Raw genomic sequence first — 19,656 nt, forward strand, 5'->3', positions numbered from 1 at the left:
CAGTCCCCAAGTTCTCCAGGATCGCAGAAAGGGGAAGAACAAGAGCTCTGAACTGCTGAGCCATCTCTCCAGCCTCTTGCCTGCACTTTTTTCTAGTGATTAGCTAATGCATATTAAAAAGAGATTCTAACTCATAAATGTCTACTACGATACCTAGCTTGGGTATCTAGCCCTTTTATTGCTGGTAAAACTATAGTGGAATTGTTTCCACTGAGCTATATCCGGTTACAAAGGTTGATTAAGTGTAAGATGGATATGCATTTCACTTTTGGTTTTTCAAGACAGGGTTTCACTATGTAACCCTTTTTTCTGGTTGTCCTGGAACTCACTATGTAGACCAGGCTGGCCTCCAACTCATATTCACCCGCCTCTGCCTCCCAAGTGCTGGGATTAAAGGTGTGCGCTACTAAGCCTGGTGTGCATCTCTGGGTTGAGAGAATAAATTGTGCAGAAAGTACTTGGCAGTGTAACTCGGCAGTTTTCACTTTTGTAAAAAGTAACAAGTAATGAAACTATGGGTTTTATTAGTCCACTACAGTCACGAGACAGTCGTCATAGATCTCCCCTTCTGTATTCATCCCACCGAACACAAAACAGAGCAACACGGTAGTCGGACTCTCCTCGTGGGACCCTCCACTCGGGGTCTCTGCTTTCTCAGCAGCATCCCCTTTCTCAGCTTGGAGGGTTAGAATGACAGAATCTGAGTCCTCGCTCTCAGAGGTAGCCGTCACTGGCCATGGGATGACACACATGGAGTGGTCCAGTCGTCCAGGGGGGAGGGAAGTGTCAAACTGAAGTATGGTCCAGTGCTGCTTTTCTGAGTGAGACAAAACAGAGGCTCCTGTTAAGACATCATCCCACAGGTATTCAGTGAGGTTCTGCATCAGTTAAGCCACAAAGAGGAAATAAAGGGAAAAACAGGTTGGGTCTGACAGTGCACGCCTGTAGTCCCAGCACTCAGGATTCACAAGCAGGAGGATATACATGGGGGTTCGGCCTGCATGTCTATACCACTTGCATGCCTGGTGCCCAGGGAGGCCAGAAGTTGTCTTTGGACCCCCAAGAACTAGAGTTTCAGGAAGTGGTTACCTGCTCTGTGGGTGCTGGTAACTGGACTCCAGGCAGCTGCAAGAGCAGCAAGCAACTATTCTTTAGCCACCTCTCCAGGTCTAAGACAGAAAGGTGATTATTCTGTAGCCCAAACTGTCCTGAAACTTAATAAATAGACCAGGCTGGCCTTTAACTCTCAGAAATCCTCCTGTCTCAGCCTCCCAATTACTGGAATTTCAAACATGCACCACCATACCTTGCTTCTTGTATATTCTTTTGGATTTAATTAGTGCATGTGTGTATGTGTGTGCATGTGTATGAGTTCATGTGTGTGCATGGTGTGTATGTGTGTGTGTGTGTGTGTGTTTCAGGGGAGTAGAGTGAGTGGGACTGTAAATGTGGTCCTCTGTCCACATCTGTCCTATTTTCCTTTGAGACGGGGTCTCTCACTGAACCAGAAACTGCAGTTTCAGGTGGGCTGGCCAGTCAACGAGCCCTGGCGATCTGCCTGTCAGAGCTCCACAGTGCTGGGGTTACAGGTGCACACGGCCATGGCTAGTTTTTATTCGGATGCTGGGGATTCTAATTTAGGTCCTCATGTTTGCACGGAATGCACTGTTACCTGCTGAGGCACTTCCCCAGCCACTTCCTTTGGATTTAGACATGAAGGCACCAAACTAGAAAATGCCTGCATCACTTATCAAAGGATGTTTGTTTTAAAGACCAGGAGTTGGGGCTGGAGAGATGGCTTGGTGGTAAAGAGCACTGACTGCTCTTCCAGAGGACCTGAGTTCAATTCCCAGCAACTACACAGTGGCTCACAACCATCTGTAATGGGATCTCATGCTCTCTTCTGGTCTGTCTGAAGATAGTGACTGTGTACTCACATACATACAATAAATAAATCTTAAAAAAAAATTAAAGAAGAAAAGGAAAGGGCACAATGTTTTTTAAAAGAAAGAAAATCGACCAGGAGTGACTCTTGCTCACCTGTGTGATACTTGTACATCATGTTCAGTGCTCCAGTGGCTGTCATTCCTCCAAACATATACACATGGTGTCCCACAGCGACAGCAGCGTGGGCAGCACAGCCAACTGGAGCAGCCCCGGTGGGACCAAGCTTCTGCCAGCTCATGTCACCTGTCACAAGAGAGAGTTTTGCACATGAGCTAAAATTGGAATTCAAATTATCTGCTGCAGTTTGCAAAGTGATTGCTGAGGGTCAGCCATAGGGAGTGTGTGTGTGTGTGTGTTCCTGCGTCTGAGTGTGTGAGAGAGTGTGTGTGTATGCCTGTGTGTGTGCCTGCATGTGAGTGTGTGAGAGAGTGTGTGTGTGAGTATGAGAGTGTGTGTGTGTATGCCTGTGTGTGTGTGTGCCTGCGTGTGAGTGTGTGAGAGAGTGTGTGTGTGTGAGTGTGAGAGAGTGTGTGTGTATGCCTGTGTGTACGTGTGTGTGTTGTGTGTGTGTGTGTGTGTGTGTGTGTGTTGAGACAAAGTTATGTAGCTCTGGTCTGGAATACCCTGTGTAAAGCAGGCTGGTCTTAAGCTGAACTCTGGGATCAAAAATAATCAACACTAAGCCTGGGTCACAGGAAGAGGTAACAGAGAAAGGTTCAATATGCAGAACTGTTTTTAAGGGAGGGTGCCTTGAATTATTCTCAAATCTGCAGCAAGGAACCTATAGTTTTAAAAAGCCTCTTGTGGGATTCTGATGCTCTTTGGAGCATGCTGAGAAATTAAAAAATTTTAATAGTGACTGTAATCTTTAATTGTTCACTGTTAACTGCCCAGATAGGTAAGGGATGTATGTGTGTGTGTGTGTGTGCATGCGTATGCATGCATACGTGCATACACAAATATGCAGGCACACATGCTCATATGTCTGCATGTTTTAAATACATTTTTAAAAGATTTAATTTTTTTAGCCAGATAGTAGTGGCATACATCTTTAATCCTAGCACTCTAAAGGTAGAAGCAGGTGGTTTTCTGAGTTCAAGACCAGCCTGGTCTACAGAATGAGTTCAGGACAGCCAGGGCTACACAGAGAAACTGTCTAGGAAAACAAAACAAAACAACAACAACAAAAAGAAAGAAAAGAAAGATTCATTTTATTGAAAATTTATTTATTATTATATGTAAGTACACTATAGCTATCTTCAGACACACCAAAAGAGGGCATCAGATTTCATTACAGATGGTTGGGAGCCACTGTGTGGTTGCTGGAATTTGAACTCAGGACCTTCGGAAGAGCAGTCAGTGCTCTTAACCACTAAGCCATCTCTCCAGCCCCAAAAGATTCACTTTTATTTTATGCATATGTGTTTCACTTGGATGTCTGTCTATGGACCACATTTGTGCATGGTGCCTATGAAGACCAGAAGAAAGTACTTCATTCTATTGGACTAAAATTACAGTGGCTGTGAGCTGCCATGTGGGTGCTAGGAATTAAACCCAGGGCCTCTGGAAGATGCCAACCCATCTCTCCAGTTCCTCCAAGGCAACTGCGTGAGTGCAAAGTCTTGCTCAGCCCTCTGACTTGCTATCCTGTGGATCTACAGCCCTTCTTGTGGATGAGCGCACAGGATGACTGAAGGATGGGGCCTTGCTGGTAAGGGGCAGCGGCTGGGCACACTAAGGCTGCGGAGCTTGTGTCCTCTACAATGTGACTTGTTGATCCAATGCTCATTCCCAACACTGTCTTATTTTAGTTGTTTGGTTTTTCTCTATATAGTTCTGGCTGTCCTAGAACTTGTTCTGTAGACCAGGCTGGCCTTGGACTTACAGAGATATGCCTGATGCTGCCAACCCTAACTTTGCATCTTTTCAAAGGAGCACTTAAATGAGATAATATACCACTGGACTTTAGATTAAAATATTATTTGAGAAGGAATAAAGCAATAGCTAGGAGGTATTCTTCATCACAGAAAAATGGAGTCACAAACAATTATCAGCCAAGCATGATGGTATACACCTTTAATCACTGCACTCAGACACTGAAGCAGGTGGATCTCTGTGAGTTTGAGGCCTGTTTGGTCTACATAGTGAATTCAGGACAGCCAGAGCTACAGAGACCTTGTCTCAAGACATCAAGAACAAATACTAGCCTATTTGAAATTGCACAAGTGCACACGTCTCTAGTCCCTGAACTCGGCAGTCTGAAGGAGGACTGATTGTGAGGTTGGGCTACACAGCTTGAAAGCAAAACAAGACAAAAAGTAGGGCACCTTTAATCCCAGAACTCAGGAGGCAGAGGCAGGTGGATTGCTATGAGTTCAAAGCCAACTTGGTCTACAAAGCAAGTTCCGGGACAGCCAGGCCTACAAAGAGACACACCATCTTAGAAATACATTTTTTACATATATATATATATGAACAAAGGAAGGAAGGAAGAGAAAACCTAGTAGTCAATGAAGAAATTCCAGCTAGTGAGCCTGCTTCTGAGGACCCAGTGCTTTGACAGGATTTGCATATTCTGCAGAGGCGTTCTTGTGCCTTGAGCCTCTCATCCCTTTGCCCTGTAGTCTGGAGTAAGGCAGGCTTTGCTCGTGCATTCGTCCATCTGCTCATGAGCAGATAAACACTTACCCACTATCTGGCTGACTGCACTTATGCTGGAAATGTACAGACAAAGGAAAGACAACTCCCGCCCTCAATGGAGCTAACAGTCAGAAAGGCTCAGAAGATAGTCCTCAGGTCCTCTCTGGCTTTCTTTTTCCTGGGGTTTTGACCATGAAGCCCTGCAAACATGCAGTTCTGGTCATCCATCTCTGTTATCTACACCAGACATGCAGCAAGAGCCAAGGCCTGACAGGGTTCTAGCTGGGACTACAAAGTGTAGGAACTTTGGAAAGGAACAGTGCGTCAGTGTAATTCTAGCACTTGGGAGGCAGAGGCAGGCAGATTTCTGAGTTCGAGGCCAGCCTGGTCCCCAGAGTGAGTTCTAGGACAGCCAGGGCTACACTGAGAAACCGGTCTCCAAAAAACCAAAAAAAAAAGAAAACCACTGAATATATAAGGCCTCTGGCCCTCTAACAGACTTACCTACATCAATGCAATGGAGATCATCAAAGAACTTGTCCCCTGCCAATCCTCCATGGATGAAGAGTTTTGTGCCTGCTGCCACCATCACATGACCATGCCGGGGAGATGGAGGACTTCCATGTGTCTCTGGCTGAGACCACGTCAGAGTATCTGCAAAGGTAAAGCCATTAACACAGGATGGCCTGCCTCTTCAGCACCTCCCAGGGCATGGTACCCCAAGAAGGACGTGACCTCGGAGCCCTTCTCCCCAGGTTACCAGCAGTAGGCCTCAATCCCACCATATAGCCTCTACGTGGATACTTCCAGGGCTGCAGACTGCAAAGCCAACAGGCCAGCATGCTGACTTGCAGTCTGGCCATTAGGAAGCCATTTCTTGCTTTGGACTGAAAATGATATTCCCTTAAGCTTCAAACAAGAAGGGCCTCAAAGTTAAACCAAGCGTGTGTGCTTCTTCTATGAAAAGCTTTCAGAGCTGTTGCTTCTTTTTCTTTCTTTTGTTGTTGTTTGTTTTTGAGAGGTACAGGAAATCAAACCCAGGGTGCTGTACATACTGAGTGCATACTTTACCTCCGTGCCACACCCAACCAAGAGTCACCACCTTTTTATCATTGGTTTTTGAGACAGGGTCTCATTAGATAGTCATGGCTAGCCTAGAAGACTAGGCTGACCTCAAATGCAAAGAGATCTGCCTTGTAGTGCTGGGATTAAAGACATGTTCCCATACACCCAGCTTGGCTTTTTTTGAGCCAGGTTCCATGTGTTCTAGGCTGGGCCTGATCTCTCGGCTGCTGGGATTACATCACATATCCGCCATTGCACTTGGTTTGTGTGGCGCTAGGGACTATTTGTGCGCAGAATTTAGTGCATGTTAGGCAAGTGCTCTACTTAGTGCAAAATCTTAAGACACTGTTTCCTGTTTGAGAGGTAAGTGAAGCTGAGGTGGCCCTGGCCAGGTAAGTTGCCCCGAGATCACTGTGTCCCCAGCCCATACTTGCGTCAAATACATGCAGCTTCACATCCTGCACGGGCTGGGCACCTCTCTCTCCTCCCCCGAAGACGTATAGTTGGTTTCCAATAGCTGCGGATGATGTGTGGAATGTTCTTGGGGATGGAGGGCAGCCGGTCACTTCTGGTGTGCTCCACGTCCTGGCTTCTAGTCCAGAGAGAAAAGAAGCACTTAAAAGACCTAGGCTGAGGACTCTGCCCTTACTCCTTGTTTTCTGAGGAGCTAGGGATCTGTACCCTGGGCCTGCTGGGCTTACAGTCTCCTACTGATCCACTTCTGCAGACCCGGACCTCCACAGCACAGTGCAGCACAGCAGCACAGCACAGCACAGCTTTAGGCAGGGATGTCATACTCCCCAATGCCAAGCAAGAACAGGATGATATTAGAGGTTGTCCAGACATCGAATTCCCAAAGCTAAGGAGCCACAGGCTGAATCAGGAGTGAGGTCAGGAGCATGTCTGAGCACTTATCCACTGTGCCAACAACTCTGCTTTCAGAAATCAGTCCAAGTCCATTCCCACTGGATACTAGAGTCCAAATGGGCCAAACTTCCTAGAAAATGTGGCCATTGAAAGAAAGTAGATGCGGCTGGAGAGATGGCTCAGTGGTTAAGAGCACTGGCTCCTCTCCCAGAGGTTCTGGGTTCAATTTCCAGCAATCACATGGTGACTCACAAGCATCTGTAATGGGATCTGATGCCCTCTTCTGCTATGTAGGCATACATGCAAATAAAGCACATATATATATATATATATACACACACATACATATACACACACACATACACACACACTAAAATATACTAAACAATCTTACTGCAATTTTAGAGGTACTAATAATAACACAACTGCATGACAAAGGATAAATAAATGTCAATTTCTCCTTCTCAGATTGGAACTGAAGCCAAGCCAGATTGTTACTTGCTTAACAGTATGGTTAGCAAATGGCTGTCAGGCTTTAAACACATTTTTAAAAAGTTTATTTTTATTTTGTATGTACATTGATGTTCTGCCTGCATGTATATCTATATGAGGGTGTTAGGAGGGTGTTAGATTCCCTTGAAACTGGAGTTATGGACAGTTATGACCTGCTCTGTAGGTGCTGGGACTTGAACTCAGGCCTCTGGAAAGCAGCTAGTGCTCTTAACTGCTGAGCCATATCTCCAGCCTTTTTTTTTTTTTCCGAGACAGGGTTTCTCTGTATAGCCCTGGCTGTCCTGGAACTCACTCTGTAGACCAGGCCTCGAACTCAGAAATCCGCCTGCCTCTGCCTCCCAGAGTGCTGGGATTACAGGCATGTGCCACCACCGCCTGGCCTCTCCAGCCTTTAAAAACATTAAAAAAATATTTTTTTTAAAGACTTATTAGGGCTGGAGAGATGGCTCAGTAGTTAAGAGCACTGGCTGCTCTTTCCAGAGTTCCTGAGTTCAATTACCAGCAACCACATGGTGGCTCAAAACCATCTGTAATGATATCTGGTGTCCTCTTCAAATCTTCAGGCATACATGCAGGCGACTGCTGTCTACATAATAAATAAACAAATCTTTAAAAAAAAAAAGACTTATTAAAAAAAAAAAGCCGGTCGGTGGTGGCGCACGCCTGTAATCCCAGCACTTGGGAGGCAGAGGCAGGCGGATTTCTGAGTTAGAGGCCAGCCTGGTCTACAGAGTGAGTTCCAGGACAGCCAGGGCTACACAGAGAAACCCTGTCTCGAAAAAAACCAAATTAAAAAAAAAAAAAAAAGACTTATGTATTTATTTTATGTATGTGGGTACACTATAGCAGTATTCAGACACACCAGAAGAGGGCATTAGATCCCATTACAGATGGTTGTGAGCCACCATGGGGTTGCTGGGAATTGAACTCAGGACCTCTGGAAGAGCAGTCAGTGCTCTTAACCACTGAACTATCTCTCCAGCCCCCTTTATTGTTTGTTTGTTTGTTTGTTTGTTTGTTTGTTTAAACTTGTACATGTGAGTGTTCTGTCTGGATCTATGTGTCACCATATGGGTGCCTGTTGCTCGCTGAGGCCAGAAGAGGGAGCGTGGTAGACCCCTTGGAATGGAATTCCAACAGCTGCGAGCCTCTGTGTGGGCTGGAAATCAAACCTGGGCTCTCTGTCAGAGCAGTTCTCCAGGCCAGGTTTGAACAGTTGTAATAATATCATGGCCTGTGCATTTTCTACCAGTCTGTCTTGAAAACAAAAGCTACTACATGACGGGCATACCGAAGTTTCTTTCTTTTCAAACTAAAACTTGAATGTTATAGGAGCAGATGCATACACAGCATCTTCCTCACGTAGGTCGGTTGCCCCAAGCCCTGCTCCTCCATGGTTCCCACTGACCCCTGAGAGATGAATGGAAGGTCAGACATTTTAACAGGCTTTCTGGAGAGGAGAGGAGAGGAGAGGAGAGGGGAGGGGAGGGGAGGGGAGGGGAGAGGAGGGGAGGGGAGGGGAGGGGAGGGGAGGAGAGGATTTTGAAGCCATATCTGTCAGAGTTCCACCAAACCAAGTATTATTTCCCATTTACAAAAACTCTGTGCCTTTTGTAAAGGCTTTTGATTCAACAGACAAAATACTACACAAGACATATGCAATGCACGTGGGGACCAAACAGGAACGTACACTCAGAATGGGCCTCAGACTCCATCAAAGCAAAAGGAAATCTTTCTGGAGCCGCAGATCTCGGGCAGGGCTTGGATCGCAGGAACTGAAAGTCTGTGGCTCAAACTTGTAAGTGTGGAATGAGGCAGGGAGAGAGAGCCTTGACACTCTAGCGAGCCTCTATCAGTGAGACAAGACAAATGAACAGTGCGGACAATCAGCTTTCCTGACAGAAGCTTTCCCGGGCTTCACTGGTCTGTTTCTGTTGTTTGGTATTGAGATGGGGTTTCACTACATAGCCCTGCCTGGCCAGGCTGGCCTCAAATTCATAGAGATCTGCCTGCCTCTGCCTTCAGAACACTGAAAATACAGGTGTGCACCACTGGAGATTTCTGTTTTTAAATAAATGGCATTCCCCAGATACCGAAAGGACTGGGCCCAGTGTGCTCTGGTGAACTTAACATTTAGGAAGCTGAGACAGGAGGATCTTGGTTCCAGGATAGCCCTGGGCAGAACAGTGAGGAACCCTTCTCCAGGTCTCCCAACATTCCCCATATCTTTCAGCCACCTTTTTAAAGGTGGACTTCCTGAACTGATTTCCACTTTCTAAATTCTGTCTGGATCAATACCAGAGAGTAAGTGTTAGGTCTTAATTGAAATCCTTAACAGGGGCTGGAGAGATGGCTCAGTGGTTAAGAGCACTGACTGCTTTTCCAGAGGTCCTGAGTTCAATTCCCAGCAACCACATGGTGGCTCACAACCATCTGTAATGGAATCTGATGCCCTCTTCTGGTGTGTCTGAAGACAGCTACAGTGTACTCACATACATTAAATAAATAATATATACATATAAAAGAAATCCTTAGCAAAGTCACAAGGGAGGGATTGATAGCCCGATGTGGCAGGAAAGAAAACCTGAGGCATTGAGAGGCTTGGCTCAAGCTCATGGATAGCGCGTGGCAAAGCACAGACTCGTGTGAACTAGTTCTCCCCCAAGTTCTGGGAATCCAAATTTAGAGATTCCTACCCACCAGGCAAGCACTCTACCGGCCTGATTCGAAATGTCAGTCATCAAACGCTAGCCCAGAATGGCCTTGAACTTGTGGTTCTTCCCCGTCAGCCTCCCAGGTAACAGGGATACCAGGCCTGTACTACCAGACCCAGCATAATGATCATACTCTATGATGGTGCAGGATAAAATGGCTTCAGCATAGGCCAGGATGTCAGGGCAGTGTCTACCTCGTATCTGATTGTAATCTGGACTCTACAAACAGTGATCAAAACCTTATCCTCAAAGCATTTACATAATAGCCATGGTGGTGATGTTTGCCTTACCCCCAGCACTCAGGAGCAGAGGCAGGTGGATCTCTGAGAGTTCGAGGCCACCCTGATCTACATAAAGAGTTCTAGGCCAGCTAGCCAGGGCTACATAGTGAGACTCAGACTCAAAAACAAACAAACAGACAGACAGACAAAGAGACAGAACAACAACAGAAAAGAGAGCAGTGGTGGTGTTTGTTTGTAATCCCAGTACAGAGGGAGGCAGAGGCAGGTGGATTTCTGTGAGTTTGAGTTCAAGGTTAGCTTAGTCTACAGAGTGAGCTGTCTAGGACAGCTAGTGTCAGAGAGGGAGAGAGAGAGAAAGGGAGAGAGAGAGAGAGACAGACAGAGAGACAGAGAGACAGAGAGAGAGAAAGGGGGAGAGAGAGGGAGGGAGGGGGAGAGGGAGGGGGAGAGAGAGGGGGAGAGGGAGAGAGAGGGAGAGAGAGAGCTGCTCTTCCACAGGATAGGCTTCGGTTCCCAGCACCTACACGGTGGCTCACAATTGTATGTAACTCCAGGTCTGGGGGATCTGATTCCCTCTTCTGGCATCCTTGGGTACTCCATGTACCTGGGACACAGACATACATGTGGGCAAAACATTCATATACATAAAATACAAAAACTAAGTATGTTGTTTTTAAAAAAGCATTTACATTCCAGAGAGGGAGGGCACGGTAGATTACAAACACTCAAACACTACAAAGAAATTTAATACTCGACACAAAAGACAATGCAGTCCTGTCAGACAGGAAACACTCCTATAATTCCACCTCCAGGGAGCAGGTCATGGATCCTGAGCGACCCAGGTGAGCCTGATCACTGGGCCCCACATGGTAAAAAGAGAGAACTGATTTCCACAAGTCATCTTCTAGCTTCCATGTGGACACCACAGGATGTATATGATCGCTCGCTCATGCACACACAGCCACACAAATAAAAAAATCCAAAAATTCCTATTTCTATGAGGTCAGCAAAGTAAAATAGGTTAATTGGGGCAACAGCAATTCAATGTACTATAACATAACTGCATTCACAGCGTATGACTGTCTTAGTTAGGGTTTTACTATAACATAACTGCATTCACAGTGTATGACTGTCTTAGTTAGGGTTTTACTATAACATAACTGCATTCACAGCATCTGACTGTCTTAGTTAGGGTTTTACTGCTGTGAGCAGACACCATGACCTTAGAAGGACAACATTTAACTGAGGCCAGCTTCCAGGTTCAGAGGTTCAATCCATTATCATCCAGGTGGGAGCATGCCAGCGTCCAGGCAGGCATGGTGCAGGGGGAGCTGAGAGTTCTACATCTTCATCTGAAGGCTGCTAGGAGAAGACTGGCTTCCAGGCAGCTCGGATGAGGGTCTTAAAGCCCACACCCACAGACACACACACTCCAACAAGGCCACACCTCCTAATTAATACTGCCACTCCCTGGGCCAAGCATATTCAAACCATCACAATGATAAAAAAGAAAGTAACCTGTGTCTACTCACCAGGACTCATGACTTGTAGACAATTTCGATTTCCTGACTGGTCAGCACCTCCAAACACCCAGATGCTGTGAGGAGAGCAGGCGGGACGGAAGCTGGCATGCTCATACCGAGGCAAGAGGCCCTCCCTGGTGGCCATGTCCCACTGGTGTGTCCCTAGAAAACATTTACCCGGTCCTTAGGTTAGGGCTGTCAGCTGCTGATTCTGCTTGGATTACAAGGGCAGGGGGAACGGGGAAATCCTAAGCGGCCAAGCATAAAGGAAGCAGGATCAAACTCTGATTGGTATCCCGTGCATGCTTGCAGGCGGGCTACCTGGCCCCTGAACCTCTTTCATGGAAACTCTTTCTCTTCTTCCCCATACAGAGTCCAATGGCATATGTCTGTCACTAACTTTCTACTTGTAACTAATGGGGCCTGACTGACACAGGCCGTTTGGATACGGTTTCCACTCTCATCAGCCTGGGCTATTACTTTTTGTCTTTAGATTCTGCAGAACACTCCTGGATTCTATGAAATCTATCTCCCTCCCTCCCCCCCCAATGAATCTCTGGGCAATTAGAGTGACAATGCCAAAGCCAACTAATTCTTTTAGTTAGCAAGTCATGAATACAGGTCCTTACAGGCATCAGGCTGCTAGCTCCTCACAAGTGTAAATGAAGCCGGTTAGCACCTCTGTCTAATAGGATACCGCGTCCAGGTGGCCTTGCCAAGGTCGCTGTGGCACTGGATAACTGCAATATGGCTGTGATTGAAGCTGTCCTGGCAGCACAAGTCCAGGATCCCAGGATGTGGAAAGTGGAGGCAGAAGGACTGTGAGTGTGAAGCCTGGGCTACACAGAGAATTCTAGGCTAGAATGAACTGCACAGGAAGATGCTGTAACAGACAGACAGACAGACAGGCAGACATGATATAACTGAGCTGGAAGGTCAGCTCCTTGAGGTCTGAAGAGTCAAGGTATCTTTGTTTGCCTCCTGCTGGGACTAGAGATTCAAGTGTCTGGACGGTATAAATGAGAGACTGTGGTGACTCTGGGTGGGAACCTCCTCAGGAGGTGACACTCCAGGTCTATTGATGTTGGACCTCTGAAAATTGTCATTATATATTATTAATATATAAACATTCATATATATATTTACATGTATATAACAGAAATATTTCATGGCCAAACTTACATGTGGTCACCAATTTTCAACTTCTGCCTTACGTATAGCAATATAGCATATTGTAATAGTTTGTTCGTAGCTCTACTCATCCATCCATCCATCCATCCATCCATCCATCCATCCATCCATCCATCTAAATACAAAGTGCCTGCTCTGGCTATATGCTCTAGCAGTGGCTGGGGATACAACTGTGAGCAAAACAGCCTCACTCTGTCTCCAAGGCTCTTGTGGGAAGTACAGGAGGTAATCGCATGCGCTAAGAGCTTGGACGGAGGAAATGGGAGCGTATATGACACTATGGATATGGAAGAATATGGTATCCAAACCAGTCTAGAGATGGAGTGCTAGCTTCCAGACAGAAGGGACACTGAATCAGGGACCACAGAGAGATGACAAAGCAGGAGAGGTGCTTCTCACGCAGAGGGGACTGCATGAGCAATGGCTTGGAGGGAACAAGTGATAGGGATGTAGCTCAGCTCAGCTGGTGGAGCACTGGCCACACACACACACACACACACACACACACACACACGGCCACAAGGCCAGGGTCTGGTCAGCCGAATCGTACAGACCGGTGAAGGGGCTCGGATACACACTTGGAAGGCAAGGTAAAGGCAGGAGAATCAGAAGTTCAAGGTCAAGCTGTCAGTCTCACAGTGAGTTCAAGTCCAGCCTGAGCCACATGAGATGGCTTCAAAATTAAAAAACACCCCTGTCCAAACCAAAGAGCAACCCTTTCTGCCCAGGTATGGAGCGTGCATTCTGCAGTGAGCTGACACGGAGGCGAGGAGACTCGAGTGAGAATGATGCAGGGCTAGCAGAAAGACAGCAGTGGTGGGGACTGTGGTGAGGACAGAACGGAGCAAACACAGCGGGAGACACATAAAGCCAGGACTTGATTCATTAGAATGTGAACAGGAGAAATGACTCTTTCTAACTGTTTACATATTAACAGTTTAATTTCAGGATTGCCAGGGCTCAATGCAGACTGTGGTGGTTTGAACATGCTTGGCCCATGGGAAGCAGCACTATTAGGAGGTGTGGCCTGTTGGAGGAAGTGTGTCACTGTGTAGGCGGGCTCTGAGTGCTCAAGCTCCGCCCAATGATGAAGGGTGTCCCCTCCTGGCTGCCTTTGGATGAGATGTGGAACTCTCAGCTTCTCCTATGCCAGGCCTGCCCGGATGCTGCTGTGCTTCCTGCCTTGATGACAATGGACAGACACACTGAAGCTGTAGGTCAGCTCCAATTAAATGTTGTCCATTATAAGAGATGCCTTAGCCGGGCGGTGGTGGCGCACGCCTGTAATCCCAGCACTCTGGGAGGCAGAGGTAGGCGGATTTCTGAGTTCGAGGTCAGCCTGGTCTACAGGGTGAGTTCCAGGACAGCCAGGGCTACACAGAGAAACCCTGTCTCGAAAAAACCACCCCCCCCCATAAAAGAGAGAGAGAGAGAGAGAGAGAGAGAGAGAGAGAGAGAGAGAGAGAGAGAGAGAGAGATGCCTTGGTCACAGCTATAAAACCCAAACTAAGACATTATTTTATGGTTGTTGTTGTTCTTATTATTATTGTTCAGAGGCATTATTATTGTTGCTGTTGTTCAGGGTCTGTTTCCCTGGCCTGGAACTTGTTATGTAGACCAGGCTAGCTTCAGACTCCCAGGGGAGTCATGCCTCAGCCTCCCCAGTGATAGAATTCACAAGATGCGCACCACTATCCGCAGCAGAGCTGGTGTTTTCAGGAATGTTCTGCAGCACTGATCTTACCCAAATCCATGGTGTGTACATCTGAGAAGCTTTGGTTTGGATTCGCTCCTCCGACAATGAAGACCTTCCCGCTCTCGGCCTCGCCAACTGGGGGGAAATATGAGCAGCTGTGGCCAACTCGAGGGCAGGGCCTGTCTCCAGGGCAAGCCAAAGTGTACCTGCCAAAGGAAGACACGTTCAGGAGGCCCGTGGGGGACCACTCTCCCATTCCTCACAAAACAGCTGCCAGGAGGAAAGGTCTGGCACACGTACCCATGCGTGTGGGTAAATTTCAGATTTAATCACTATTCTATGTGAGCATACTCAGCACGCCTGCCACAGTGCATGCGTGGATCTCAGAGAAAAACTCTAGAACTGGTTCTCTCCTTCCACGTTTCTCTGGGTTCCAGAGATTGAGGCCACATCAGCAGGCTTGCTGGGCCAGTGCCTTCACCCGCTGCGCTGTCTCACTGACTCTGGCCTGCAATCCGAGTTGTATGTAGCGAAGCGCCATCTTCCCTTCTCTCAGTCTCTGGCTCTTCAATTTTGTCTGGACTTTTAACTCACATGGGTCTCTGAGGTAGACGGGGGAATGACACGCAGGCGTGTCCACTGGTGTGCTTCGGCACCGCCAGGGTGTTACCATCATGGTCTGTGGGTTCAGACAGACCTGGTTCAAGTGTGAGCTACAGTGCTCTCTAGATGGGAGGCACTTGGGAGTCACCTCAGCATTCCAAACCTTGGTTTTCTCTGACATAAAGCGAGGGTTACCATAGTCCTCACCTTCAAAGGGGGGTGCGATGACTCAGACAGAGCCCAGGAGCGTGCAGGGAGTGGCTTAGTAAATCACAGCTAGGGCATGACTGAATTCACAGGGACACCTATGATGCCAAGGCCCTGGCCGATGGCCAATGATGTCTCCCTCCACAATACATGGATTAAGCCTCACAATTGTAAAAAAAAAAAAAAAAAATCCACTAAAAGACTTTCCAGGCTTGGAACCTCAATTAAATCTAGGAACCTACATCTAGTATTCATGGGCTGCAAGACAGGATCAGGACATTCACTGCTACATTTATTTTGATGGTTAACGGGGAAAAGTATTTCACACTTTTTGGTTGGAAAGAAACAAAAATTTAGTTTCTGACAGGGTTTCATACAGTCTAGGCTGGCCTTAGAGTTCCAGGTAGCCCAGGATGACCTTAAATCCCCAATATTCCTGCCCCTACCTCCCAAGCGTGGGATTACAGGAGTGTGCAAGGGTACACGGTGAATATGATCATTTCCTGCCTCCAGGTCCTGTCTTATTTGACCTCTCTGATGTTGGCACTCGTGACCCTCCCACTTTCCTTCACCTTTTCCAGAACCTGATTCTCCTCACCTCTTCCTTACCTCGACAGCTGTTTCCTTTCTTCTCTGATCTGTCTCCCACCAGCCCCCTCGGAACTGTCAGGATCCTAGGAATCCCTTTCCCTCACTTTCCCTCAGCCTGTCTGCTTTTCTGATTCACCTGTCCTGGCAGTTTCTACGGACACCCATCTCCATCATTGTCAGTGATTCCAGGACCTCTCGTTCTTGTCCAGATCTGTTCTACATGTGGATTTGTGTACCGTTTGAAGGGTTCATGAATAGCTCTTGTTTGTTTTCACAGTCAAAGAAAAGTTTTAACATAAAAAAGTTCTATTTGTCTTTTTTGGTGGCCATGCTTGTAATCTCAGCACCTGGGAGGCTAGGAAACCAGGATTGTTCCAAGTTAGGAGCCAACCTGGGCTACATGAGAATCTGTTTCAACAACAAAACAAATAGCAAAATAAATGAAGACATCTGAGGTTGGATAGACAGGTACACACAGATTATGCAGGGCCTCATTTAAGGTGCCTGCTTTATCATGTTGTTCAAGGAGAGGGGCAGAACTAGGGATATTATACATGCTAAGCAGAGCTCTATAACCAAGCTATATTACCGCTCTCTAGTGGGCTTTACACTAGAGCATGTCTCCAGCCAGTGTGATGGCTGTGGGGCAAGGTAATTGTGGGATGTGGGTGCGGGGGCTCAGCTGGAGTCCTGTGGGGCCTGTTCCACCCTTCTGGGACCCCTCGGTGCAGGTCACGCACCATCACTTGCTCTGCCTTCAGCACCACTGCATTGGGACCTTTGTTTGCCTTAGGGTCCTGGAGCTTTGACAGCATCCTCACTGTTAGCCAGGGTGAGCTGCTGAAGGAAGGGTCTAACAAACAGCCGCTGCACACTGGAGCCAGTACAATCCAGTTCCCTAAAGCTCAGCTCAGGGGAGGACCTAAGGGCTGGAGCTGAGGACGCCAGATGGCCAGTGCTTTATTCTTCCTGGTAAACAGATTTTAATAAAATTAACAGCTGCTCTTTGATAATTATTGCCCCCCTAGCTTTCCTCTGAAGATCTTCCCAGACAGTTTCAGTCTAATTAGCACGGTCTCATCACTACCTCTCTGTAGTGATGATCAGATGTGTTAGTAAACTACCTATATATGAAACAAAGACTCAAGTTCTTATACGTGTCTGAATCCTTCCTTACAGACCATGTAGCTTTCCTGGGCTTGTCTCCAGGCTCCAAGATGGGCAGCTGCTTCATGATGCCCTGTGCAGAAGAGAGGAAGGTAGTGTTGAGACATCTTCCCACAATTCAACAAATCCAACCATGCCCCCTTGAACCTTTCTTTCTTTCTTTCTTTCTTTCTTTCTTTCTTTTCTTTTTTTTTTTTTTTTTTTTTTTTTTTTGGTTTTTTGGATTTGGTTTTTTTGGAGACAGGGCTTCTCTGTATAGCCCTGGCTGTCCTGGAACTCACTCTGTAGACCAGGCTGGCCTCGAACTCAGAAATCCACCTGCCTCTGCCTCCCAGAGTGCTGGGATTACAGGCATGCGCTACCACCACCCGGCCCCTTGAACCTTTCTTATTGGTCTGTGGAGGAGCTTGGTGGCAGAGCATTTGCCCAGGATGAGAAAGGTTGGAGCCCCAAAACCAGGAAGAAAAACAAAACAAAACAAAACAAATCTCTGAGGTTGAATGTACGGAAGTTCAAAGGCCTGACAAATCTGAATCAACATTACCACACTTCTGAGATAATCCTTTCTTGTTCAGAAACAAGATCTCTAGTATTCTAGGCTGACTTCCAACTCTGGGCAGTTCTCCTGCCTAATTCTCCTCAGTACTGGGATTGCAGCCACTATATCCAACTGTTTTCCCCCCTTGATTGGTAAGTTATAATTCAGGGCTTTATGCATGCTAGGTCAGTGTCTGTCTTGAGTGGATGACACAACATAGCTACTGAAGTTTCTCAGGTAGTGTTTTTCTTCTGTCTGTAAGTCTCATAAGGGATGACCATATATCAAAATGTCAGAGGCCTTAAGATCTTTATTAAAGATAAAAACAGGTTAGCCAAGGGGCAGTGGCACACACCTTTGGTCGCAGCACTTGGGAGGCAGAGGCAGGAGGATATCTGAGTTTGAGGCCAGCCTGGTCTACAGAGTGAGTTCCAGGACAGTCAGGACTATCCAGAAAAACTGTGTTTTAAAAAAGCAAAAACAAAAACAAACAAACAAAACCCACAAGAATCCCCTCCAAAACAAAAAACCCACAGGGTATGAAGGAATGCAATGGGGCAGAGGGTACAAATCAGACTATGAAAATGGCATGAGACACGTTATCTTACAGGCTAACTTAAAAATTGGGTTTAAACTATTTTTTTTGAGAGCCAGGCATAGTGGTGCACACCTTTAATCCCAGCACCGGTGAGGCAGAGGCAGGGGCACATGATCTCTGTTATTTCAATGCCTGCCTAGTCTACAGAGTGAGTTCTAGGACACCTAGGGCCAACCCCGCCTCATCTTGGTGCAAGCTTTCTGGTCTCTATCTTTTTGCTGTTATTTTCAGACAGGATCTCACTCTGTGTCTTTCTGGGGCCTTGCCCGAAACAGTGGGCTTTCTGTTGCTCCCCTGACCTCCATAATTTGCACTGCCTCACCCGGTGGGAACTTAATAAAATTAACAAGCATTCAGTGGTAATCTCCCCTATCTTGCCTTCCTGTAAACTTGCACACTGCTAGTGGATAGTTAAAGCTAGTTTCAAGGAGTTGGCATGGCTCTGTGGTAGAATGCCTGTTTAGCATAGGCAAAGCCCTGGGTTCAATTCCCAGAAAAAGAAAGAAAAAGTAAAGCCCTTTCCAGACTCTCAAGTTACTGCTCCTGTCTCAGGGATTAGCAATATACATCACACACTCATACACTGGGCAGGAAGGCTTAATCAGAGGATTTGGGCTTAGACCCCTTATATGACAGAATCTATTTAGCCACCATATTATTACTGGAGTCGTTCTAAATGTAATTATCTTTTCTTTCAAACTCATTACTTATTTAGAGACAAGGTCTCAAGTACCCTAGGCTAGCCTCGTCATTATGTAACCAAGGATGACCTTCAACTTCGGTTCCTCCTGCCTCCACCTCCCAAAAGCTGGAATTACAAGCAAACATCACCATATCTTTTTAGGCCTTACTGGAGATCAAACCCAGCGCTAAGTTCTCGATAGGCAGGCAGTCTACCAACTGAACTACACCCTAAGATCCCTGAATGTAATTATCTATTTAAAAATCTGTAGTCAGCCAGGCATGGTGGTGCACTACCTGGAACTCGGGGGGTGGGGGGGGGTGCGGGGGGGGCGGGAGCCAGCCTGAGCTACACAGTGAGACTTGTCTCGAAATAAAAGTAACAGAAAAGTAGCTAGACTAGATTCCAAAATCGTAGCATGTCCGGCCTTCTGATTCATTCTGATAACTTACCAATGGACCCGCAGAGAGTAGCAGTGAAGGGCACGCGAATGAAGAAATGGAATTAAAGGAGAGTTGGGCGGATGAGGCCCACAAGCGGGCTAGGCTAAGGACCACAGGGTCAGGCAGAGCTTAGAGGGGCCGGCTTGATGGGGACTCTCCTAGTCACCTCCTTTGCGTCCCCTCTGCCAGCCACATCTCCGCGCGAAAGAAGTCAGGGTCAGAGAGAAATGGCTGCCTGCTTTCCCCTAACCTGACCGGCCGGAGACCATGGATACTACCCTTTCAAGCCAGCTCAAGCCCTCTGCCTTAAGGGAATCCGCTCTCCTCCTGGTGAGGGGCCCAGAGATCTCCAATTACCTGCCGCAGCCCCGGCTCTTCCTGGACGTGGCTCCACCCATGGGGCGGAGTTTAGGAGCCCGTCCCCTTCCC

The 19,656-nt window shown here is 47.1% G+C and overlaps 1 protein-coding gene across 2 annotated transcripts; it reads right to left on the reverse strand.

Moving 5' to 3' along the window:
- Positions 1-507: 507 nt before the first annotated feature.
- Rabepk (Rab9 effector protein with kelch motifs) lies at positions 508-19,655 on the reverse strand. Of its 2 annotated transcripts, none has more exons than XM_052182271.1 (8): positions 19,585-19,655; positions 16,981-17,039; positions 14,447-14,604; positions 11,521-11,673; positions 6,083-6,244; positions 5,092-5,241; positions 2,041-2,190; positions 508-817 (listed from the first exon to the last, which is right to left on the reverse strand). In XM_052182271.1, the coding sequence occupies exons 2-8, from the start codon at positions 17,031-17,033 to the stop codon at positions 525-527; spliced, it is 1,119 nt and encodes a 372-aa protein (XP_052038231.1). In that variant the 5' UTR covers positions 17,034-17,039; positions 19,585-19,655; the 3' UTR covers positions 508-524. The 2 variants fall into 2 exon arrangements, with proteins under 2 accessions (XP_052038231.1, XP_052038232.1); XM_052182272.1 differs by lacking the exon at positions 19,585-19,655 and adding an exon at positions 19,237-19,578.
- Position 19,656: the final 1 nt, after the last annotated feature.

This window comes from Apodemus sylvaticus, chromosome 5 (assembly GCF_947179515.1).
Source record: "Apodemus sylvaticus chromosome 5, mApoSyl1.1, whole genome shotgun sequence".
Taxonomy (NCBI): Eukaryota; Metazoa; Chordata; class Mammalia; order Rodentia; family Muridae; genus Apodemus; species Apodemus sylvaticus.